Source organism: Pseudopipra pipra, chromosome 1 (genome assembly GCF_036250125.1).
Source record: "Pseudopipra pipra isolate bDixPip1 chromosome 1, bDixPip1.hap1, whole genome shotgun sequence".
Lineage (NCBI taxonomy): Eukaryota > Metazoa > Chordata > Aves > Passeriformes > Pipridae > Pseudopipra > Pseudopipra pipra.
In genome coordinates, this window is record NC_087549.1 from 91936418 (window position 1) to 91962971 (window position 26554).

At 39.0% G+C, this 26554-nt stretch overlaps 1 protein-coding gene across 2 annotated transcripts; it reads left to right on the forward strand.

Moving 5' to 3' along the window:
- Window positions 1-1485: 1485 nt before the first annotated feature.
- Window positions 1486-17384, forward strand: MCUR1 (mitochondrial calcium uniporter regulator 1). 2 transcript variants are annotated; one of them, XM_064665261.1, is made up of 9 exons: window positions 1486-2059; window positions 3073-3186; window positions 4553-4656; window positions 6127-6228; window positions 6937-6978; window positions 9242-9313; window positions 12773-12826; window positions 13862-13976; window positions 15890-17384. In XM_064665261.1, exons 1-9 carry the CDS (start codon window positions 1495-1497, stop codon window positions 15943-15945), a joined length of 1224 nt encoding a protein of 407 aa, XP_064521331.1. In that variant the 5' UTR covers window positions 1486-1494; the 3' UTR covers window positions 15946-17384. The 2 variants fall into 2 exon arrangements, with proteins under 2 accessions (XP_064521331.1, XP_064521339.1); XM_064665269.1 differs by lacking the exons at window positions 12773-12826; window positions 13862-13976; window positions 15890-17384 and adding an exon at window positions 9969-11469.
- Window positions 17385-26554: the final 9170 nt, after the last annotated feature.

The window sequence follows — 26554 nt, forward strand, 5'->3', positions numbered from 1 at the left end:
GACAACAGCCCATAAGGAAAACATATGATTTTTCTTGTATTTTCTGGAAACATGTCTTTTTGGCAGAACCAAACACATTGCACAGTTGATCTACTCTAATGCTTAGGGCAACTGTTCAACGATTAAGGCTCCAGACTCCCAGACCCACTGAGTTGCCCAATTAACATTACTTGGTTAATAACTTTGAGCCCTGAAATCTCATTCCCATTTCAGAGCAACAGGTTTTGTCTCAAACTGTTTGTGTCTGGTTCAGCAGTTTAGGGGTCACAGTGGTAGTGCTCGCCTGACAGTTGGACTTGATGATCTTAAAGGTCTCTTCCAACCTTGGTGATTCTATGAAATGCGCTTTTCTCTGCTGAACGTCTGTCTTTGCCCAGAGGGAAGAGAAACGTTACTAAGGAAGGAGTCAGGGGTCAGATAGGAGGCACCGGATCATTCCTGTCCTGCAGCACTGGGACAAACCTCCCTGCCAAATGCTCTATTTTTTCCCCCTAAAATTAGGGATTGGAGTAGCCCAGCAGTCAGTGCCATTCCTGGCTAACTCCTGGCAGCCCAGCACACCGCAGGGCAGTGGGCACCAAGGAGAGGATGCGGGGTGTAATAAGTAGTAGTAGTAAAGTAATTTACTCATCAAATTAGTAGTAGTAAAGTAATTTACTCATTTAATTATATTACATGTTATATTCCTATATATATGTTATTGTAATCAATGTTCTGTTAAGGCTGGAGAACTGCAAGCTGCAGAATGGGCAATTAACCTGTCAGTATTATAGGCTGGTAGTCCTGCAGCTGGCAGTTCTTAAACTGAAAAGACAAATTATTATGCCTTACTGAATAAGTCTTTTGTATATTGTCTAAAAGTGTATGCCTAAAGTAACGAAGAGAAGGACAAGGATCAAAGGGTATGATAAAGGGAATCTAAATGAACATCTGGAGAGGCCTACACACTAGGCCTCAAGGACGGATGAACTAATGCACCTGGCAACTGAAGTGAGCCTGAAAAGAACCAACCAGATCCAGACTTGCAAACTTGGATCCAATAGAAGGATAACAAGTGACTATGGGAAGGGAATTGACAATAGTATAAAGATTACTGTTTTTGCCCAGTGCATTTGCTGGCCGTGAGTGGAGCAGGGGTCCCCCTGGCAGCCCAGCGCGCTGTTTTGCTTATTTGCATTTTATATAAATCTTTAATAAATTTTTGCTGCTATACTTCAATCTATTTTCATTTACCTATAACACGGGGCAACGGCCTTAAACCGAGACAGGGGAGATTCAGATTAGATACTAGAAAAAAATTTTCACTGTTAGGGTGGTCAGGCATTGGAAGAGGCTGCCCAGGGAGGCAGTGCAACCACCATCCCTGGAGGTGTTGAAGAGGCGCCGGGATCTGGCGCTGGGTGATGTGGTTTAGGGGTTACGGTGGTAGTGCTGGGTTGACGGTCGGATTGTATGATTGTAAAGGTCTCCTCCGACCTTGAGGATCCCGATTCTATGATTATGCGGCCAGGAGAGACTCCGCCTCCGCCGTGCCGTGTCCGCACCGCCCTCGCAAGCACCGTCCCCCAGAGGCCCGGCCCGGCCCGCCCGCGCCGCTCTTCTCGCTGCGGCCGCCGCGTGAGCCATAGAATTTATCGCCGTGGCTCGCGGCGTCAGCGGCCGTGTTTCACTACGAGCCGGAGACGGAAGCGGGACGGCGCCTGCGGCGGAAGCGAGGCACCGGGGCGGCGTGTGCGCAGCGATGGCATCCAAGTAGCGGTGGCCTTCCCCTCCCTTCCCTCCCCTTCTCCGTGGTCGGGACCGGGCGGCGGGGCCATGGCCGGGGGCCAGGCGGCCACGGCCGCGAGCGGCGGGAGGCGCGCGCTGCTGCTGCTGCTGCTGCGGCCGCGCGGCCCGGACGGCGCCTCACGTGACCGCCGCGCGACCCCGTCCCCCCCGCGTCGCTGCCTCGGCGACTGTGGGCGCCCGCCCGCAGCGCCCCCGGGCCCCGGCGGCGGCGCCGTGTGGGGAAGGTGCGGCGGGAGCGGCGCGGGGAGCCGGCGGCACCGCGGGGAGAGGGGTGAGCGCTCTGAAATACACCGTCTGAGGGGACAGGGAGGTCGGGCAGCGCAGCTGGGGAGGGGGCGGCAGCGCAAGTGCCATGAGGGGCGGCTGAGGGAGCTGGGGGTGCTTAGCCTGGAGGAAAGGAGGGGCCCTTATCACTCTCTACAGCTGCCTGAAAGGAGGTTGTAACCAGAAGGGGGTCGGTCTCTTCTCCCAGGCAACAAGCGACAGGGCCAAAGGACATGGCCTTAAGCTGTGCCAGGGGAGGTTCAGGCTGGACATCAGGAGAAATTTCTTCACAGAAAGGGTGATTAGGCAGTGGAATGGGCTGCCCAGGGAGGTGGTGCAGTCACCGTCCCTGGAGGTGTTTAAGGAAAGACTGGACTTGGCACTTAGTGCCATGTTCCAGTTGGCAGGGTGGTTTGGGGTCAAAGGTTGGACTCGATGATCTCAGAGGTCTTCTCCAACCCAAGTGATTCTGCCTCCTGACGAATCACCTCATGCCCCACCTCGCGTTCGTTCTTTCAGGATAGTTTATACACCACCTCTCCCAATGGAAATTACTCCCTGTCTTAATCTGGCATTCAGTGTTTGAAGTATTATCTGCAAAAACAGTAAATGGCAAATTGTGAGTGATTAGTTTTCGTCTAAAGGGCAAGTGATGAAGGTTCGCTTCTTTAACAGAGCGTGGATTTAACCCTCACAGCTCCCACCAGCCATGGTGATTACGGTAAAGGAACAGATTTAGGACCCTAGTCCTTGGTGGGATTTTTCCTAGAAGATTATATTCTTGGAGGGCATCTCAGAAGGGCAGCAGTGCCAAAGTGTTCTGTTTTCCAGCTCCAGGGCATAGAACTTGTTAGTGGGATGCCTTTTCACTTCCAAGCAAGCTGTGATAATCTCAACACAAAATATTTTGTCATAAATGAGAAACATTTGGGGTAGTAAGGAAACTCATGGAAAGCAAACACGTTGGTTAAATATTCTTTCTTAAAAAATAACTTAGGTTTACTTTTTTTTTTTTTTCAGATGTAAGCGTCTCTGCATCACCATCTTTGCAAGGCAAAGGGAATATATCCTTACTGGGAAATAGGAGGCTTTTTTTTGACACTCATGCGCTGGTATGCCTCTTGGAAGAAAATGGTAATTTGTTTGAAACAAGTAGCTGTTTTTAATGTCATGTCCCGAGTGGTTTTTTACTTTACAAAGTTTGTTATTTTTCCTAGACACACGATGTTACAGCTTCAGTTTTATGGATTTTCGGGGGGCTTTTCTCTATACTGAGTAAGAACATACAGGGTTGTCTTCTCTTCAAAAAGGAAACAGTAAGCTTATACAACTTTGTTTGGAATAATTTATTACCCTACTGGCACTTAAAAATGCTAAAGAAAAATGAAATTTTAAGAACTGAGAATTGAAAAAACCTAGAGTTTTCAAGGTAGTGGTTGAAAATGTATTTTTTGAATATGCAACAATGTATCACAATAGGATTGAATATAGACTACTTTGTAAAATGCAGCCTTTAGGATGCAACATAGAATACCATATAAAATATGGCTGCTCTTATGCTAAAACATAGATAAGGGAATAGATTATTATGGATTATATTACTTTTGCTGGTGGGAGGGAGGTACCTTAAGGTGGAGTTCAGTACAGCTGAATTGACTTGTAACAGCTCTCCATTCCTGAAAAGGAGAGGTCACCTCTCCAGGTTTTTTTGCTTGATTGGTATTCTGAGATGCTAGTTTAATGAGCTCATGGAACAGCTGAGTGAGCAGCAGCTCAAAGTGTCAGGAGGAGGGATAAGGGGAGAGGGAGCCTTTTGGTGGTAGTAAACTATTATATCAGCTCAGCTACTGAAAGCAGCTTCCTCTCAGGTTGATTTCTGATGCTCAGCTGCTGGTTACTATGAAACAATCATGCTTTTGCCAGTGTTTCTTTTCATAATGGTTAAATTGTGTTCATGACAATCTTATGCCTGCATTTTCAAAGTGGAAAAGGTGAGAGTGTTTTTAGGGACAGTGTTTTACTATAGTTGCCAATATATTCAGTTTATTCTAATAGGCACTCAGAAGCTGGTAGACCTGAAGTCAGGGCAGTTGGCTTTGTTTTCAGTTGAGTTTTGTACATCTTCAGTGACCCTGAAATTTTATAGTATAAAGAAGTCAGTATCTGCTTTTCAGGGTCAGAATTTTTGCTCATGGAAGTAGCCACATGTGAGAGATGACGTTCCATAATAACTCTAGAAAGCTCCCAGTGTTTATCCTGCTGATAGTACTCTACTACAGAAGCAGCCGTACTATGTCAGACATAATTTTGGGGTGGGGAAACTTGACTGTACTGATTGGTTGTGTTCTTTTGTTAGTGCCGGATCAAGAGGTATATGTTTTATTGTCTTGAATAACTGACATTTGTTTTACCTCGGTGCTGAGTATCAGCGAGTGGTATTTCTGTAAACTGTCCAGATTTGTATCTCTCTCTGAATGTTGTTGCATTTTGTTTTACTCAGGGTTCACTACTCAGCAGTCAGAGGTCATTGTATCTGCATTAGTGAAAATCATGAACACCAACCTGGATATGATTTACAAGGACATGGTCACCAAAGTACAGCAGGTTAGATCAGAGACAATGGTGGGGTTAAAGTAAATAAAAGCCTAATATGCTTGCTAATGAAATATGTGTTGCTATGTATTATGTTAGAGGGTCCTTTTCTCCCATGGTTGTTTACAGCAAGCAATCTCAGCCTCCTATGCCCAGCTTTTTTGAATGAAAGTAAACATCTTTTCTTTTTTTTTTTTTTTTTTGTTGAATTAAAATGTTGCTGCTGGTGGTAGATGTTTTCTGAGACTGTTGGATTTGACCCCTCAGGTAACTTTCTGCCATTAAGATTCAGTATTTGTACAGCAGCTCAGGAAGCCCATGAACTGTGGGCAAGGTGATAAACCTGTACATCCTTATGGTCTTTGATTGCACAAGGGCTTGTGCAAAAAGAGAATGAAGAATTGGAAGAAAGATTTGGGGTGTTCTGAATGAGCTATTGTCATTAGGCCATAGTTGGATATGTAAAAGATGAAATATTACATTGGTTAGATAACACCTTAGGGAAAAACAGGTACACGTGTGTGTATATGTAGAGATGAAGAAGAGAAAGAATATGGAAGATTCTGTTTTCTGTTTGCTGAGTTCACTGAAGACAAGAGAGAGCAAGAACAAGCTGGAGACACCAGGGAGTAAGAAAATAGGTGTCCATGCAGCACTGTTTATGTAGGGTTTTTCTAATGTGTCCAGTACTCTGACCCATTTTTCTAAGTCTTATGGTCAGCCTGGAGAGGCATCTTCCGATGCCACTTAGAAATACAATGCTGTAAGTTAGAATAGCATTTCATGACAAAACTGAAGGTAGAGTGCTGTGTCAGATTTGTAGGGCTCTTAGTCCAGCATCAAAAGTAAGGGACTACTTAGTAGAGGAAGGTCTTCAGAGAAGAGAAGACAGCCCCTGTTTGCATGTGTGGATAGTGTAGGATCTAGAACAGCGTCTGCAAACTTTTCCATCCTTGAAAGTTACAGAGGATTCTTGTTTGTCTTCTGTCAGTCCAGTGTAATGGACTGAGAAGAGCAATTAAAAGTATTAGCGCATGATTCTGAGAAGTGAAACACAGTGGCTCCCTTGCAGGGAGAGGTAAAAAAGGAGGCAATTACAGAGCATGGTTGTGCTGAGGAGTTTTGGTCTGAAAGCCAGCTTTGCTTATTTAGCTCAGAGACACTTCTCCCTAAAGCCTTTGCTAGCTTAAGAATTTGAAGACTTGGAAGAAACTGTTTCCTAGGTTATTAATTGAATTATTCTGATCTGTGTTAGCACTGATCAGAACGTTAACGTTGTTAAACATTACCAACATTTGAGCTTAACTTGCTTATTTTGTCACTGTCACTTTATCTTGCCTTCTGAAAACTCGGATAATCAACCTGAAATGGCTGAATTAAAAATTTCAGGGTACCAAAATAGCCTATCATACTTGTAGGCACAGATGAGAAAAAGCATCATAGTTATGATATGTCCTGAGGTTTTTCTTCCTTCTTTTAAAGGAAATTGCACTTCAGCAAGTAATGTCCCATATTGGTGGTGTGAAAAAGGACATGATTATTTTGGAAAAAAGTGAATTTTCAGCACTTCGTTCAGAAAATGAGGTAAAAAAATCCCTGTCTTGGAAAGTGCTATTCTATCACTTGCTTGTTTTTTTTCTAATGATGTTAAAAAGCACGTTGTAGCCAAGGGGATGACTGTGGGGCTGGGATGGTTTAGCACCTTCATTAATGACCTTGTCGATGGAGCAAAGTGCACCCTCAGCAAGTCTGCAGATGATACAAAGCGGGGAGCAGTGGCTGACACACCAGGCAGTTGTGCTGCCATTCATGGGGATATCAGCAAGCTGGAGAAATGGGATGACAGGAGTCCCATGAAGTTGAAGAAATGGAAATGCCCAGTCCTGCCCCTGGGGAAGAATAGCCTCAGGCACCAGGACAGGCTGGGGGTGACCAAATGGAAAGCAGCTTGGCAGGAAAGGCCCTAAGGATCCTGGTAAACACCAAGTTGACCACGAGCCAGGAATGAGCCCTTGTGGCAAAAGCAGCCAACAGCCTCCTGGGCTGTGTTAGGAGGGCAGCCAGTGGGACATTGCTAATTTCTGCCTTGTGCTGTTGTTTGGAAGTGCACAGTACTGAGTAAACATGCATGTGTATATATCTATACACATACTGAGTCATGCTTGATTTGCCTGCCTTTTCACATTAGGGATTACAGCCACTGTTACTGATCATGTAAATCCAGTATGATTTCTAGATTTTATGGTTTTATATACAGTAATAAAGTGCACACTTTTTTTCCTACTCTTCCAGAAAATAAAACTTGAACTCCAGCAGATAAAGAAGCAAGTCATGGTAAGATAATTAAGAATTAACACCTGTCTAGTTTGCTTGAAAAAATAAAAGGTGTTGCTTTCAAAGTTTTATTTTCAAAGTGGTGCTTAATTGTTGTGATACATAGGATACTGAAATTGCTGTTGATAGTACACTGAGGGCTGCAGCAAAGACAGTTCATGCATACTTCATTTATGGGGACAAGGAACTGTGAGTAGTACAAGGCCTGAAGAAAAATATAAGTGAAGGCGTTTTTACTTACCTGTCCTTAATTCAGATTCAGAAAGTGACTGCCATATGATGGTTAAGGCTGAGTGAAGTTCTGCATTTAGGGCTGCCTCTACATTAACAATGCAACATGCTTTTAAAATTACAGCACTTCCTAATTGTGGTTTTCTGATTGTTGAGGGGTTTTTGGTTTTGTTTTGGTTTTTTTCTCTGAAGACTTACCAGTTAACTGTCCAGAACTTAAAATAGTCTTTAAATGGCCTTTTTAGGCCACCAATTGGGATCATTTTGTTTGGTCCCATTTGTTTGGGAGTAAATGACCACTGCAAGAAAACAGGCTCTGTATAGGAAACTTACTCTGTTAAGTTATCATACAAGATTCTTACTCTTATCAGGTTTAAGCATCAGTGCTGTGTTTCTGTTCTTTATGCTTTGTGTGTCTTGCAGAGCACTCCAAACACACTTCTATCATCAAAACCAATATCCTCTTAAATCTATCACTTCAATTGGTGTGGAGGCATAAGCAGGCTTTACACAGAAACATACATTCTTGAAAGAGTGATTAAGATTGGAAACTGGGAAACATTAACTGTTTGTAGGGAGTACAGACATCTGACCTAACTGCTGTTGGCTGTTGAGATGTCCTTCTTAGTTGAAAGGATGGAGCACTCTTCCTTCCCTAGGATTTTTCCATGAAACTATCAGACTGTTGGACTTGTTGAGCTAGCTGACAGTGTGCTCAAACTTGGTTTAGTGCCTCCTTACCATTTCTTTCCTATTCTCTTATGTTTCTTTTTGCACTGTCATCTCCAAAAGGAAAATATAAATTTTTCAAGCCTAATCCCATGTGTTTCACACTGTTATGAAGTGCTTAATGCATCTGGGTTTTCAGAATACCATTTTAAAATGCATTTGGCATCTAATTTTTGAATTGTAACTTATTTTAGAGTTTTAGTCGCATGTAAATGAGCTAGTGTCATCCACTGGTAGAGCATCAAGGATCTGAGTCATCTTTTCTTAAAAGCTAAATGTCTTTAAATTTTACTTTTAACTGTAAATGTAATTCTCACAAGGGCAAGTTGTTTTATGTTTGCTTATACAAAAAGGCAATATAAAAGTTCAAGAAAAATTATTTCTAATTTTTATTTATTAAATTGTAATGTATTCTGTTGCAATGACAACTAATGATTGTTGAACCAATTAAAGTTCAAAATTCAAACACAGAAATTGAGTCTAATTATTGTTCATACTAACTTAATCAACTCTTAACTACTAGACATTGGCCTACTTGAGAAATGCTTATCTGGTTCTAACTAGAATCTCCCAGAACATCAGCCATCTTTTGCTTCTCCCACACATTCATCTGATCAGCAGTTTGCCACATGACAAACTGTCAGCTGGCTGGAATTCCTGCCAGGAGGTTGCACTAAAATGGCAGGTGTCATTGAGAAAAGCAGGAATCACTTACAGCTATTGATAAAGTAAAATGCAAGTGTACAGCTTATGGTAGTTTTTAAAAGTTAGGTGCTTAAAAATCTGATAAATGTTTCCTGACTTCTAAAATGTCTTTAGCTTTTTCTGAAAGCCTTAGATGTAGTCTTTAGAAACAGATTTTGTTTTACAAAGGAAAGTTGGAAACTGTTTTTAAAAGTTATTTTGAGCATCAAGATTGCTTCATAGAAGAAATCCAACTTACTGGTGTACCTAGGCATAGGTTTCTAGAAATCAGAGTTACGGGATACAGGAAACATTCCCTGCAATTATAGAAGGATGTGTTCTCATTGAAGTGAGAACACATGAAGTGCTCTCAATGAAGTGCTGTTTCAGTGTTAAAAGTAGTTGTTAGTTTTTGATTCTGAGGTCCAACTCATACAATAGAACATCAGTATTTCCCAGGGGAAGATTAGAAATACTTATACTTTTGAAAATTATATACACTAATTGGAGAGAAGCTTTATTAATGAGATGTGTAAAGTAAGATACAATATATTTGTCTCATTCTTTCTGTTTATGATTAAACAGAAAATCTTGCTACTTTATCATTTTTTCCCATTAGGATGAAATTACCAAAGTTCGAGCAGATAACAAGTTAAACCTAAACCTAGAGAAGAGCAGAGTAAAAGAACTGGTAAGTTTTGTTAACTTTCTTCTAGAAGCATGTCAACACTGAGTAATTTCCAAATTTGGGTAAGAGCATCTCACCCAAGGAGCATTTTCATACTGACCTATAGTATCACTCAGCTTCAAGAGGGTATTAATCTAAGTTATTCATCCTTATGCTGGTATAGTGCAAGGTGCCCTGTTTAGGTTTATATATCTTATCTATTTTGATATTGTTTTAATATTGAGATTAACACATTACACTTAAATATATTATTTAATTCAACATGCTGACCAGGTGCCTAGAGGTGTTCTATTTTATTAGTAGATCTCTCTGTTTTCACGCTTAATGAACTTTACACATTCCTCGAATTTATCATCCTTGAAGATGTTTCATTTCCCTGTCTTATTTTTTTAATTGTAAATGATGCTGATTCAGATTGTTTTGAGCTTTGAAATATCTGGTAGATCTGAATTGATGTAATCTTAAATTAGAGTAATGTAGATGTAGAATTTTAACAAGTTTTTGCATTATCTGTAGCACTTTATTTAGAGTTCTGTTCTCATAGATTTTTTTTTCAGTAACTTTTAGGATCTCAGTGAAATTGCATCTTCTAAATTGAAAGATCTTTTAATTACATTTTTTCTATTAGTATTATTTCTTATTCAGTCCTTTTTCCCAGGTGTGTAACGAAGACGTAATATTTATCTCCAATCCTGGCAATAAGAACTGCTCAAGTAGATGTCATTTATCTTCTGTGTGTGCCCCTTGACATTTTTCAGTGTGATTAGTTTAGGTAACAGCTGTGTTGGTGTTGTTTTAGTATAAAGACTAACAGTCTGCTAGCTCATGGTAGATGCTTGAATAAAGTACAATTTCAGCAGGTAGAATTCTTATTTAAAGGTTAATACTTCATGCTGTTGTTTTTAAAAAAGCATCATATGAAATGTACTCCTTGTATAGATCATAAGCTTTGCAATATTTCAGGCTTACAAAACCTATATAAAACCACTGCACCAGTGATAAATTAGGCACCAATGTTTTCTTGTATATTTATGTAGGATCCTGGAATCTGGACTCTTGTCTGTTGTGCAGAACACAACATTATTTTGACTGCCTCCCAGGAAAAGCAAACTATGCGTGTCAACTTTCTCTTAAAAAAGTTAACCAACTTTGTAGTCTGTTGTGCAACAATAATTTCATAGTTTCTATGGAAACTGCTCTTCTCTTTTTTTACTCCTCCCACTCCCCCACTTTAATGTCAGCTCTGCCATGCATGAACAGAAAAGGAAAAAGGCAGATGAATGCGGAGCAGGTTGTAGCACATACACTGACTTGGGGAAGAGATGTTATCTGGTATTTTCTATAGTAGGCAGAGCATCATTGGTATATTTACTTCAATTGTAATGTGACTAAGGACTGAATATCCAGCTTTCTGAGAATAAAACTCAGGATAATTGCAGGTTACTGTGCATTCTTACTAAGTTACTGTTCAGAAGAGAAAAACATTTAAATTGCTTTAACTTGAAGCACAAAGTAAAATGTTCTTATTGTTCAGTTTTCTTTGGAATAAGTACTGATAGAGAATCTTACTGTGTCAACACTGATGTGGGCAGTCTTTAATGTTTCAAACTCTGAATGCTTTATTATTTAATTATTCTTTATTTCTCACAGAATCCTACATTACTCAATGCACATCTCTTTATGCTGTGATTTACATCTGCAGTGTACAGATGTGATTTAAAAACTTGAAGTACAGTACAAAAATCCATATCTATTGTGTGTTAATGCATCACAGTTCCTATAAGCTTGGTGTTAAAAAACTCAAGATGCATCTGACAAAAATAAATTTTCTCTGCACTGTGAAAAATGTGAACTTAAATCTCCCTGTTGAATTTGGGGGGGGGGGGCAGTTTAGCCTTGTATTTCCTTCTTTTTTTGTTTTTTTAATGCACTCTTGTTGTTACGAATGTGTCGTAATGCCTTCCAGTAAAAGGCCAATTTCACTGTCTTAAACCTAAGATTAAAATCCTTGGGTCTGACCTAGAGAGTTCTAGCCACAAAACAAAACTTTAAGAAACATCCAGAAAGAAGCTTGTAGAATATAAATTATTCAGAAGATGTGTATTTGGCTAACTGCATCTGTTTAAAGTAAAACAGGTGAACTATTTCAGCCCATAAAATTATTTTGTCATGGTTCTTTTGATAGTGATGATCAGTTTATCAGTGTGGGGTCCAATTCTTACATTTCTACCGAAACATAATTTTAATTAGATTCTTTTATAAATATTCTGCCATCTTGCCACTTTAAAAAATGTAGCTTTATATAAAATACGTGAATTTCTTTTTTTATCCTTTTTTTCCTTTTGCAGAACCTACTGACTCTTTCATTAATTGTAGACATGCTGTTATTTGTCTTTATGTAATTTTCTACATTTGTAGCAGCCTGCTGACTTTTAGCTTCAACTTCAGATCAGTCAAACATCCAAATAGAGCTCTAGATCTTTCATGAGGGTTTTTCAATGCTGAGGCACTTATGTAGATTAATCTGATTTTAATATTAAAACGAAATAAGCTTCCAGAGTGGAGGAAAAATAAGGTGACTTCCATGTGAGAATGTCAACAGATGAGGTTATTGCTGTGTAACTGAGGATTCTGAGATGGGTGCCTGATGACCTTAATACTCTGTGCCATTTACTGGTGGTTTAGCAACTGTCTATGAATAATTTAATAATAAATTAATAATTTGCTCCAGTAGTGGGACAGGAACCATTATAGATGTCAAGGTAAATCATGCCTGTTCATGATTCAGAAAGGTAGTCTGCTTTAAAGGTATGCTTCTTTAATTTGGGTTTAACTTTCCTTGAACCCAATAGCTGTAACTTAAAAATAAGCCACCACTTCTGAGGATCCACTAATGAATGGCTTAACATGAGATACAAATGTTCTGGTTTTAACAAATATATCATTAAATGATGGTCAGAACAACTCAAATGGTGGGTTATACAGTGCTGGCTAAACATTTCTTTGATAACTGAGTTTGATACGATATTTTAAAACTGTTCTCCCTTCCTGAAGGAAGTAGGTGGTTCGCTCTTAGTTGTGCTTGTATGCTCAATGGATTAGTTAACTGTTCCAGAGTTACTGTTTAGAATCATAGGCCCTTGTTTTTCAGAACTGCAAATCTGCCAGCCTGTCTTCCAGCTGCTCACTAATATGTAGCTTTTGCAGAAGATGAGTGTCTGATGAACTCGTTGCACTTTACATTTCAGAGGTGTGGATGAACACCAGTCTGAATTGTGCTTTTCAAAAGGACAGCAGTTATCCTACAGTGCTGTCTCCCAAGTGTTGTCAGTCAATAGTCTTGTCCAGATTATGTGTTCTGCATAATTTGGAAACAAATAAACATACTTTGAAGTGGAAAAAAGGGGGGGGGGAGTTTAAGGACAGTATCATGTTTAACTTTTTTTTTTCCCCCTCCTCTAGTACTCGCTTAATGAAAGAAAACTACTTGAAATGAGGACAGAAATAGTGGAATTGGTAAGAACTTGATAGCTGATTATTACACAGCAAATCTTTTGTACTCGTGTTATAGACCTGGTATTCTTTTTGGACTTGTTCATGTCTTCAAGCACTGTAATGTAAATGCCTACAGAATAAAAAGGCTTCCGTATATATTATTAGACCTTCTGCATGTATATATGAACTATCCAGTAGTCACTTTGTCTTGAGACTTGATCCATGTCATATTTTCTCTAGATGAAATTCTACTCTTAATGTGAAATTAATTCTTCCCCCCACATTCAGTGAGAAACTTATTGTTAGATTGATTTGTCTTCATTTTAGAGGAAGTTTTTACCAAGCACTACTACTTCCTTTTGTTTCCTTTCTGTAGTATAGGGAATTATTTCTGGGATTATGTCTAGCAGTAAATCATTAACTGATTCACAATGTTTCAGTAGTGCTGATTTGAAAATATAAGCAGCTCAGCAGCTGTTGTTCTCAGTTTACAAGTTGGATTTTTCAGTCTCTTCTGAGTAATAATTCTATACCATATTTTTTAACAGAAGTCCTGTCCTCTGTCATAATCAGATTCTGAATTTGGAGCTGTTTTTGTGGTAGAATTCATTACAAGATGAAGACATGCTTTTCTACAACAGAAGGCCAATTCTCAGTTTTTCTAATGATCCATAAATCCTTATGCTCCAGTATGATTTTGTCACAAGAGGCTCTTTGACTTCTCAGTAGCTCTTAAAATTCAGCAGTGACTTTTGTATCAGTGGGCCGAGCAACAGATTGAAGTTAATGTTTATGCTGTTAGATCGAGATAAGAAGGCATCCAGTTCTGCCAGTTTCTAGATTATGTGTTAAGGACCATGTAATCACAAATTTCCCAAGTTCACCGAATTATTCAATTCCTCAGATATAATCAGCTAAGAAGGAACTTACTCTCTTTGAATGCAAATTAACGTGCATTTAAGGAGAAAGCAAAAATACAACTTGAAGGGATGGGTTGAATTTCTAAATAAACTGGAAAGTGATAAAATTACATCATTTTGTTGCTTTGTTTTTTAGCATGCACAGCAAGATCGGGCTCTTACCCAAACAGACAGAAAAATAGATACAGAAGTTGCAGATCTGAAAACAATGCTCGAATCACACAAACTTGATAATATTAAGTACCTAGCAGGTAAGGAATCTGATAGTCTCTGAGGGTGAAACTGTTAAACATTGTTAAATATTTGGCAAACTCTCGATGAGCTGTATTCATAAAGGCCCCAATTGAAAAAAAATAAAAATACTTGAAATAGTCTTAGGCAAGATTAGCAGCCTTATTTGTGTACTTAACCCAAAGTTTCCTTGATTTGCAACTTTATTTTGCCTGGGCTTTTTTCTGGGTTTTGCCCTGCTTTATACTGTAATAATAATGTGTATGAGAAATCTAAAAGACTGCATGTTAACAAGGACCAAAAAGTTCTTCAGTGCCTGACTTAATTTATAAAAGCAGCCTGCTGTGCGCATTACTAGGATTTCTTCATCCATCTGATGGAGATCTATGTGCAAAATGGAACATTTCAGCTTTTCTGACTGTTCAGCTCTACATATTCTTTAAACTTCCCTTTTTACATATGCCTTGAAGCATATGTGTGCCTGCATTATGGTCTGTGGTAACTTTAATATGTTGACATTTTGCTACTGAGTGTGCATTACTGTTAAATGAGTAGAAAATTATTCTTCTGATTTAGATTTTCTGATTATTCTTTCACAATGGGTTTTGTCACAAGTAAAATCACCTAAGCCTATTCATAGTCCTGTATTTGTGACATACCCTTTAGAGAGAACCAATAAAATGGAAAGTAAAAGGTGCTTTATTAAAATGAGAAGAAATTCTTTTCCCTACCATTCCTACTCATCATCATCATCATGGCTGGGCTTCGCAAACAAAGATTTGGGAAGGTCTCTACCCACCTTTGTTACAAGCGCATTGGTGGCTGAAAAGGCCAATATGAGACAGGCATGTCCAGTTGCAGAAGGCACAGCAGAAAGACTCCTTAGATGGTATATTCTGCAAGGCACGATTCTTTCTGCGTTGTTTTTTCTCCTCAAGGGTGATCCTGTGTGCTTTCTCAAAAGCATCAGCAGTGTTATAGATGGTGTGTCTCCAGGCCTCCCGATTGGAGGCCAGAGTAGACCAGTTATGGTGATCAATATGGCCAAGGCTGAGATGTTGTTTCAGGGAGTCCTTGTATCTTTTCTTCGGGGCTCCTCTCTTGCAGCAGCCAGTGGCAAGTTCACCATAAGGCAAGATCTTAGGGAGGCAGTGGTCCTTCATCCTTGAGACGTGCCCTGCCCAACACAGCTCTGTTCTCAGTAAAATGGCCTCAATACTTGTGATTGCTGCTCATTCTAGAACAGATGTATTGGTCACATAATCTGACCAGTGGATGTTTAGGATTGTACGGAGACAGCGTTGATGGAAGCGTTCTAGGAGACGCAGGTGGTGGTGGTAGATGGCCCATGATTCAGATCTGTATAAGAGAGTAGACGTTGAAATCTACATGGAAGAAAAAGTAATTAAAAATCATTTGCATTGTGTTTGAAGTGCTCCTATTGCAAACAATGGCAAAAATCTTTTGTGTGTCTATCTAGAAATCAAAAGTTGATTTCATTTAAATAGACATTTTAAAAATTGAAAACTGATAACCCTTGTTAAAGATGGCTTTCATTTATTTGTTTGCTGAATACTTGACTGCGATTTATTAATCTTGTTATTTATTTCCTCATTTTGCATCTGTAACTTGCCATATTGATTTTTTTTGAATGGTAAGCAAGTAAGGGTTTCTTTCAGCCTTTCAAGAGTTCTCCAGCCCAGTTTCTCTGCATTCTTTTTTTTTCCTTCCTTCCTTCCTTCTTATTTGTCGTTTTTATACTCCTCCTACCTTGAAATTGTTTGTTGCAAACCAAAATCCTTATTTTCTTGCATGGGGAAGGGGTGGTGGTTACACTTTTAGTTTTGTAGTAAGACACAAGAGATGTTCTGAGAGCTAATGATTTAATGTCAATGTTAATGCCATTTTCCTCCCCATTTTTATTTCCTTTCAGGTTCAGTATTTACATGCCTTACTGTAGCACTGGGATTTTACCGCTTATGGATATAACAAGACATGAATTTAAAGGGACTTCTACTGTCTTGGTTTCTGAAAAAAAAAAAAAAAAGACGATTTTAATCTTTGCCTGGATTTTAACCAGTCTTGACTGTTTTATTTATTATTTTATAAAGCAGACTGTACTGAGAATGTAACCAAAGATGTGCCTAGAAACAAACTGTACACATATCATGTATATGTTGAATGTTACCTCTGACAACAGCACGTCTGCCATTTCCCTCTGTTCTGAGCTGTAGTGCACCTTGCCACTGCCAAGTGTCATACAGAAGCAAAGACTGGCACTCATGCCAATCGGATGGGCCTGAAGAACCAGTAGAATTATGTTCCATTGCCTCTTTGGACAAGCTTGCCAGAGTCGGTTGCATGTGTCGGACTGAAGTGTTGGTTGTTAATGTAAAACTGAAACTACACGTTTTGTGGCTTGGAGGCACTGTTGTATAACTAGAGTTTGTGCTAACTGAATCATGCTCACTTCCCTCCTGCTAACACTTGTTCATACAGTTACTATGATCAGATATTTGTTTTGCTATTTTTATAACATAGCTATCAGCTTGTTTTCCAGATGGCTGCCCAATCACTCGTGTTTCATTAATGAGTGCTGTGTAATGATAGCAGTGTTTGCTGCTGGTTTTATTTGTAAGATATTTGTAGAGACTTTTGTGACTAACTTGCCTTTGGTACATGTAAGTATCAGATACTCATTCCATATGCTCATTGCTAACCTTACCACTATAACTGGAAGTTTGAAATGCAGTAAAATACGCTAGTTGTGTTAATTTGTGTTTAAGTGATACAAAGTGTCTCTGGTGCTGCCTTCTTGGGGGAAAGGAAATTGATGTTTCTAGAAAGGAAAGAGATTTTAAATAGTTATGAAACAGGGTCTTTGCAAGAAAACTGCAGTACCAACAGACTTCTGGGGCTTTTATGGCTTTATTTTTTAAAAAATCATGTTGATTGTTCAAATGTGGAACCTTGATAGTGATTATAATAATGAAAGCAGTAACAGACCCCTGTAAGATGTTTAATCCAGTTCTGAACAAGCCCACCTGAACCGGTAAGAGCGACTGAAAGCAATGAAGAAAGGTGTCCAGTGTATCCAGATATCTATCATTCTTCCACTGATGAAGTGACTGCTTTAGTAGCAGAGCTGCCATCTGTGTTCCTTCAGTTAAGGGAAATTTCCCTTTCCTGCTTGCTTTTAGGAGGGGAAATCAGTTTATGCACTGATGATAAATGCTGTTAGAGCACAATCACGGCTTTGCTTAATGAAAGTAAAGCTTTTTGGCTACTTTGTGCCTATACTGTAATGATCATTTAACTTTTTTTGTGGTTGGGAGTGCTAGACTTTGATCATGTACAAGCATGGAGGAAAAGATGGATGCCTGTAAAAATACTGGCCTGAAATAAAGAATTTTGAATATTTCATAGAACACGAGTTTTCATTATAAATGCAACTTTTTAATTTGAAATTAATCTCTTTGGTTGAAGGTAAGTCACTGCTAATAGCACATCTTTTAGGCTAGGAATTTGCAAAGTTAACAGCCCCTCCAAGACATTGAAGAGGAATAACGTAAGGAAAACTGTTAATGCACTCAAACTTAACAGCCCCTCTAAATTAATGAATCTTTATTCAAGAACTTCAGTTTTTTGTTTAAAAAATATTTTTTGCACTAACTTACAGGATTTGACACTTTCTCCAGTTAAGACAAGCGATAATTCAATTTTTAGAATGACTTTGCTGTTGGTCTTAACTTCCCAGGGTAGGGGATTCTGTATATCTCTATGTAATCAGTACGTGTTTGCTTGTAGGCCTGAGCATCTGACAAATAACTATTTAAGACTAATTTTAAATATAGGTTCTATCCTGCTAAGAACAGATACTGTGCAAGTAAATTTCTATTTTGGGCAGGTGGAAGGAGGAAGTGAAAGATTATAGAGAAGTGTTGTCTTGGAATTAGCAAAGTGTCAGCAAACCAGCACTTGGTGAGTGGTTTTAAGCAAGGAATAAAGTTAATGTGTCCTTCAGGAAAAATACACTATAAAGAGAACATAATTATTATCCCCTAGCCCAAAAAGTCTTTAAGTGTCGTGTAAAAGTTTGCTACTCCTGTGTGCAGAGACACAAAATCTCCCATTTCCTTTGTCTTTCTAACACAGTATCATCATATGTACCACATGTATTTAGTGGCATTCCAGAAATTTAGAAAATCCTCTATATATTTTGAAGTACAAATCTGACATTTAAACTCTAGGAATGAGCCTTTTGGAACAGGTGAGAATCTATTATATCAGGATGTGCTACTAAATATTAAATCACAGAATTATTTGGATTGGCAGGGACCTCAAAGACCATCTTGTTCCAACCCCCCTGCCATAGGCAGGAACACCTTCCGCTAGACCAGGTTGCTCAAAGCCCCATCCAACCTGGCCTTGAACACTTCCAGGGACAGGGCATCCACTGCTTCTCTGGTGCCTCCCCACCCTCACAATAAAGAATTTCTTCCCAATACCTAAACTGACCCTTTCTCAGTTTAAAGCCATTCCCTTTTGTCCTGTCACTACATGCTCCTGTAGAAAGTACCTCTCCAGCATTCTTGCAGCCCCTTTAGGTACTGGAAAGCTGCTCTAAGGTCTCCCTAGAGCCATCTCCAGGCTGAACAACCCCAACACTCTTAGCCCATCTTCATAGGAGAGGTGGCCCTGCCCTCTGATCATCCTTGTGGTCCTCTGGACCTGCTGGATCAGGCCTATGTCCATCATATGCTGGGACCCCAGAGCTGGATGCAGTAGAGGTGGGGTGTCATCAGAGCAGAGTAGAAGAATCACCTTCCTCGACCTGCTGGCCATGCTGCTTTTGATGTAGCCCAGGATACAGTTGGCTTTCTGGGCTGGAAGTGCATGTCTCTTGAAAAGAAACAGTTGAGTGTCAAATGATCACTAAATTCATAAACAGGAGACCTAAGCTGGCAATTCTCCCAATTTGTTTCTGTAAATCTCTTCTCTGTATCGATGCTGTATATTGTTTCTAATTGGAATCAGTAGCAACTCTGAATGTAGAGAGATACTTTCCAGTTCTCTGACTTTGTAGTTTGATTTTTAATTTGCAGAGCTCTTTTGAAACATGCAAGCGAAAAATAAATTAGGCTGTTTTGCCATAAAACTGTTTCAGCTGTGAAAATCTGCAGTAGCTCCCCATTGATTTAGAAATGTATCTGTTCATTTCCTCCCTGGCAGGAAATAAAGGATAAAAGGAAAAAGAATTAAAATTGTTAGGTCTCTCAGCTCTCTAAGTCAATTTGCAATCTAAGGATGAGCTCCATCTCTAACTTTTTTCAGGAAAAGCCCATTTCTATTGAGACTATGTAAGAGTAACATTCTGTCTACACTAACACTAGTTGGGAGGTTTTCCTGTGAATTTCCCCATTCACACAGGAAAGACAGAAGGTTCTTTAAGGATTTGTTTCCTTTTGGTGAAGGAAATTTAGAATCATTCCTAAGTTGCTCCAAAACGTCTTTGTGTTTTGCCGAAATCCAAATCGAGATCCAGAGTTCTTACAAGACTGTATTTACTTGTCATGTATTATTGAGAGTATCCTGAGTTTAACTGCTTGTCTATCTTGCTTTTCCTCTTGTTTTCAGCAAAAATCCTTAAAGGAGCAGTCTCCCATTCACTGGTATGTATTAGCTAAATTGTTTGCTTCAAGTATGTTATTGCTATTAAATCACATGCTGTCTAGCCCCTTCTCTATTGGAAGTGTTGATTGCATCATTCATTTCCCAGAATGTTGCCGAGTTGTACTTAAAACCACAAGTTGACAAATGGAAACATATTTTTAATGTAGGTACGAAATCTGCTTCAATTTTACTAACCACAGATGTTTTGGTTTACTAGATTAAGCCTTCTCCTACTTGTGAATGTTCACTTAACTGACCTCTCCAAAAATGGTGAAATCCTAGCTCTGTGCAGCTATTAACAGTTCCTATTGACTTTGGAGAAGGCTGGCTTGCTTTTACCTTCAAGATGTTTTGAGTCATACTACTTCAGTGAACTGTTCTCTTCTTACTTTTGCTACCATCTGCAGACATCACACAGAAAAAACAGTGAAGTTTTTCATGTGGTTTGGTTCTTTGGAGTTTTTAATCAGCAAAGTTAGGTAAATTCCTGTAACTAGTTCATTTGAACTACTGCAAGATGTGAGCAGTTTTGCATCTCCCACTGAGTTTTCAGAAAATGAATAAACTACCTTTGTTATGATTTCTAAAAATTATCAAAATTACAAGACAATTTAATGTTTAACAAAACTGCTATATAAAGTCTCTGTTCATGGAATAAATACACAGTAAAATTATATTTTTAATGTTTTAATATATTATTTATTGGTTTGAAAATTATGTTTTCTTTTTAATTGTTTTTCCTTTAGTTATTTGAATCTTGAACTTTTAGGGCTTCTTTTTGTTGGGGTTTTTGTTGTTCTTAGGGTTTTTTTTAATTTTAGAATAAAGCTTTCTGTATAAGCAATTTATTTCCTTTAGTGTCTAGATAGAAAGTTCATTTACAATCAAATATGTGCCTGGAATATTGGGGATTACTTCAATCGAAACAAATACGCACACCCTTGGAGTTAGATGGCCTGCTGTGTCTTTGTTAGGAAAGCTTCCTTTGGCTTAAAACATATTTTTTACCCTATTGCCAAATATTTTAAAGCAGTACTGTTGATTCTCTATTTTACACTTAAATTCTGTGTCAGAGCAATTGCCTCTCATCCTCAACATGGGGTTTTGTAACCACAGAGAGGAAGATTAGCCAGTGCTTGCATAGTGTTTCTTTGAAATCTGTCGATTCCAAGGAAGAAGATTTCAGTATTCTTGGGAGGGTGCCCGCTGGTATCAAAAACAAAATACTGGAAATGAGTAACAAAATATTGCAGCAAATATCAACCTTGGGCCAGTGTTTATCCCCATAGTGAGACATGTTAATGTGGTGTAGTATTTCAAATATCCCATGTCCCTTTTCTGTTCCAGTGTGCACCCTTATCAAACTCTTAGAAGTTCACGAGGTTCCCCGTTGTATTCTGAAATTATACCAGCTTGATTCAAGTCATGACTAGTACTACTCGTGAATAGTCTCTTCTTGTTGCACGAGTAAAAATGTAGTGAGGGAAAAAAAGAAGGGTGGTGTGTTGTTTTGATTGTGGTTTGTTTTTCTTCCCTGCGGGTAAGTGGCACATGTTCTGTGAGAACTTTAAACAGAACTGTGTGGTACATGGATATAACAGTGGCATATTTATAGCAAGCAGCTGAATTTGGTCAAATAAAACTTGTATACAGGGCTCCAGGGTTTGCTCAGAATTGATAGAGACAGTAATAGTTATCTTGGCAGGGGTTGGGAAAGGAAGCAGGGCAGGTTTCTCAGCATGAAGGCAAAACTGCATTTATGTTGCTTATACTTTAATCTCCAGCATTCTTTGGTCTTTCTTGTAGAAATCTCGTAGACCTCTTAAGATTTTACTGTTGGCAATGCATGTTACTCCATGAATAGGCAGCTGTTAAATGTGCCACTTTTGATTGTGATTTTGTCCAGAGTAATTTGTGTCACTTAAGTAATTTTCCTGTCTTTTGATTCTGTCTTTACCCAGGATCTGTTTTCTTGTGGCAGAGGTGTACTATGCATTATACACTTACAAGTTCTTCTAGTGATGCATAGAATGAATAAATACAAAGGCTATTTCAGAAGCTCCGTTTAAAGGCTACTTACCACAACCAGATATGGGCAAAAGATTTAAAAAATCTTTTACAAGAAGTCAATTCCAATGCCTCGTGATTTACATGCAGAGTTCCCTTGTGTTCCTTGATGCCAGCTAAGCCAAGGAACTAACCACCTCTTCTCTGAGCTGCTGAGCTCTTCAGACTTTGAGACCAAATAAAGCAACAGGCATGAGCCTATTCTAAAAAAAATAACCACTGCTGATGCACACACGAGACTGAGCATGCCTAGTGTGGACCGTGCACGTGGGTTTTACATTTTCATTCAGTATTTTTCTTTGATGTAGTTAGTTACCTTTTCAGGTTATAGCACCATTCAAAAGTACTGGATTCTGGAAAGCTTTTAAGAAGAAGCTGAAATACTATGGAAGTTGAGGGGGAAGAAGTGCAAAATAAGGCTTACACTTCCAAAAGGCCACAGGAAGATCATCAGATATGTTAGTATTTTTATTCCCTCTAAAAAGGAGCCTTGCTTAAAAATAAAGCTTTTTTATAGAAACTTCTGAGTTGATTTTTTTTTTTTTAATCCTCCTAGACACTTTTCAGTCTATAGATTGCAGCATGCTCCTCCATGGAAATTGTTTCGTTTTTAATTATCTGATTCATGACCACAGCTCTCAAAAAAAGTTATGCTAAGATATTATTCTCTCTTTTTACTATTCAGTAAAAATGCATTCAGGAGTTCAGCAAATTTAGCATTGTATTGTCTGCTGAGCTGTTAAGCAGTTAATGTGTCTTGTTTTCAACAGGGTCCCAGTTTGCCCTAAGGTATCAGGCCACGCCTGACAAGTTATAAATTTGATGATTCATAAGGTACTGTTAACTGGGGGGTTGGGAATTTCTAAGGAAGCTAATCCTGTTTGATAAACAGTGGTAGTCATCAGCTAACAAAGCAAAACTATGCTCACTGTGAAAGGTAAATGTTTAATAGAAACCTCATCTCCATTTACATAAAGGCCAATGTTTTGAAAGGTATTTTCTTTTTCTGCTGTTACCTAACAGAAAACAAACAAAAAAAAACCATGGTTCTGTACTTGGGCACTCTTAGCTCGCTGTCCTTTGCAGTTCCTAACTTTGAATTTTCAATATGTCATTTAATAAATTCTTTTGGATCCTTTTATATGCCATTTTTATTTCAACGTTGTTTCCAAGCTTTCTTGCCCCCTCACCCCAGATGTAGAAAGATTTGGAGGAGGGAGGGGTTGGCTTTCAGTGTGTTCTTCATAAGGTGTTTAATGTATTTCTTAATAAAACTGTATTCAATGCTTTAAAATATGACCAAAGGCTCTCTTGCAAGCCTTTGCTTGTTCACTAAAATTAAAGGCTTATTTACATGAAGGTTTCATATGAGTCTTCTGATTGATGCTTGTTTAAGTTTTCGTACAAATTGTATTTCAAGTAGCAATTTAAATATTTTTGTACACTGTTAGTACATCACCACATGCAGCAAAACCACAAGACCCTGAGGTACTCAAATATCTCTGAATAAAACAAGCCACAGGATCACATATAAACAGATACAAATATAGGGGGGAAAAATTGCAAGGTGCTAGAAGTATGTATACTGTACGAATATCTAAGATTCCAAATAGATATGACTGTAGCAACACCAAAAGAGAACATAAGCAAAACCAGTCTCTTCAGTCCATAAATGAAGGTTAAGGCATGCAGTTCCTCTTTGCTCTTGGACAAAATGCAGCAATGGAGAGAGGCGGCTGTTTAACAACTGCCTTTGCAGCAAATGTATCTGACTATTCCTTTAACTGGTGGTAGCAGTGTGTTAATCCAGAAATCTTTTTACTATGAGGGTGGTGAGGCACTGGAACAGGTTGTCCAGAGAGGTCGTGGATGCCTCATCCCTTTAAGTGTTCAAGGCCAGGTTGGATGGTGCTCTGAGCAACTTGGTCTCGTGGAAGGTGTCCCTGTCCACGGCAAAGAGTTTGGAACTAGATGATCTTTAAGGTTACTTCCAACCCAAACCAGTCTATGATTCTATTAAAATGGAAGCTTATTTTGTGTGCTTTTCTGTTGTCCTGGGATGAAAAACTTTATTGCAAATACACGACGTTTTATATAAACTGCATTAGATTTGGTGTGAAAATCATAACTTAAATGTGTGGTGGTGGGTGTTGGTTGTTTTTTAGATCTTTTATCTGTGTTGTTCTAGCACACTGTCCTGATTGCTAGCTGCTAAAGGATGATTGTTCCTTGCTGATTACTCTTACTGAAGTAAGGGATGGGCTAGGTGATGGGGTGATATATCTAAGCCAGAATGAGCTGTAGCCATGCTGGTGAGATTTCTTTAGAGATATTACAGAGAGATAGCCCATAGAGGGCCAAAACCAAGAAAAGTGAGTTGCTTCTTGAAGCACTGCCTCAAGGGGAGGAATACTTGAAATACATATACATAATGAAATGGAAAAGTTCAAGAAATGGTAATGTTAAAGGAGACCTGATAGCAAGTAGCAAGTTAGTTGCTAAGTTAACGAGGCAATTTTGGGCAGCAGCTATGTAGGCAAGGATGGTTTAACGGGTCTATGCCAAAGTTCCCATGGCCAGAGATTATATGGAAGCATTATGTCATCAGATCATCACACACAGAGTACAGTGATTCTGTTGCTGGTAAGGATATCTGGGCTGCCAGGGAAAGGAGCTGCCTTGCTTTCTGTTCCATGTAGGTCTGGGGGAGGGGGACAGCACCAGCCTTTGTGCCTCACCCTGTCCCACACTCAGATGAGTTCTTCAAATTCCAGCTCCTACTAAGATAATTATACAGGAAAATCCAGCTTTTGGGAGCAGGGAGGTAGTTCCTGACTATTTTTCACAGCACTTCCTACCAGGGCTGCAAGCACTTAAAAATTCTGCCCTCTCAGAAGAATTCCCAGCCTGCCTGAGGATGGGAAACAATGGCCCCTGGCATAATCTTTTCTGCAGTGGGGATGAAATAGGGCTGTTGAATGATAAAAAGAGACTCTAATCTTTTGCTGGGATCCCAAGGGCTGAAGGGCTTTTCTCCCAGAATGGATTCTAGCCTTTCCAAAGACAAAGAATAGTGAATTCAGTAATGAGTCCCTAGCTAGCCAGCGTAATAGATTCACTCTATTTAAACCTGGTCCCAAGAGAGCTGTATGTGGGTTGCGTTTTTTTTATTTGTGGTCTCTGTTACTACAGAGCTCAGATCGATGAAATTGCTTATCAAATATGTAACTGCCATTTGTGATGGAGATTGATAAATATGGCTAAGTACAGCTATGTATTACAGAGACTTTGTTCCTTGCACTGATGCAGTGGACTGACACAGGCTGTTGCCAGAATCTTGATTTCAGTCTTTTTGGTATGTGATAAATGTTAGTCAGCTAGCCAGACTTGCAAAATCACATTTGATCTGTATGATAATTATGATTCTTTGAGCTCTTTCCCTAGTACATCTAATTTAATTTACTGTGGATTGCTACCTCCACTAGTACAGGGGGCTTTTCAATTAATACGAAAGAAAGAACACTTGGAAACGTAAAAGGAAAATTGCACAAAAGGTATAGTTTTACCAAGGGTAGATTGTGCCAGACTAATGTGGCAGCTTTCTTCGGTAGTAACTGTATAACAGACTTTCTAGGCAAGAGAAACACAATAGATCTAATAGATCTTCAGGTTCCATATAATCTCACTCAAAGAAGACACAAAGATAATGCTGTTAAGAAGTTACCTCATGATGGCAAGACAAAAAGAGTTCTGTTCACTGGTGTTCAAGAAAGACCAATTCAAACTCTAAGTGTTCTGAAGGGCTGCTAGGATGTTCAGAAATATAATTCATTTAGCCTAACAAATAAAAACTGAAGCCAAGCTGACTCTAGGAATGCTCTCAAGGGTGCTATGTTAGTAGCAAGCACTAGAAAAAGGAAAGAATTATCTAAGGTGAAGGACACAGACTTGCCATAAGTACATTTAGGACGGAAATTATAAAGATGTTCCTGGCCACCAAATAATTTAAGGTTTGGAATAGGAGTCCAGTAGAAGCAGCAAGAAGAAATGTGGTTGAAAAACTAGTATGAACCAACAGAGTCATGTTATACTGTGTGCTGCTTATGTTAGCAAAGGGAACTCCACAGGGAACTTACCTCTGTTGTAGGTTTATATAAACACTGGAGGGAAACACTTTTTATTTTTTGGCTATCTGGAAACTTTTACCAGAGTTGTAACTACAACATTATATCCACTGGTTCAAGTGTCAGGTCTATGTCAGCATTTTTTACAGTAATTTCAGTAGATCAAAAAACACATGTCATGGCCTAGTGTTCAATGAATATGAAAAATGCAGTTTTTTAAAGACATGGGTTTTTTTAGTCTTCTAATCTTCTGCCAATGCATCTGAGATAATTTACTATGAAACTCAAAGTATCACTACAGGGCTATTCCCCTCAGTATAACGTGAGTTTGAAAAGGGAAACGTCTAGATTCTGAAGTGTGCTACGCCTCATTTTCATCTTGAAATCATTTTCTAAATTTCTTAAAAGATATTTTTAATATATGTGCACATCTAATTATAGCTAAAGATAATTTGTACTTCAATTATACTCCCTTCCTGCTAGGTCCTCAGCAGATGAACAAACCCAAAAAGAATCTTCAGCCTGGGTACTCTCTATCTCACCACACATTGATGGATCTTCTCTCCTGCTCCCAGAAGTCCAAAGGTGAAAAAGAGTAAATGTGTGTATGTATGTATACATATATGTATATACATATATGTGTATATGTATATAAATGTGTAATACATGTGCACATGTGCAGGGAGGGCAGAGAAGGACACGTCTGCCCTGTTTTACATTCACTGTGTCCAGTC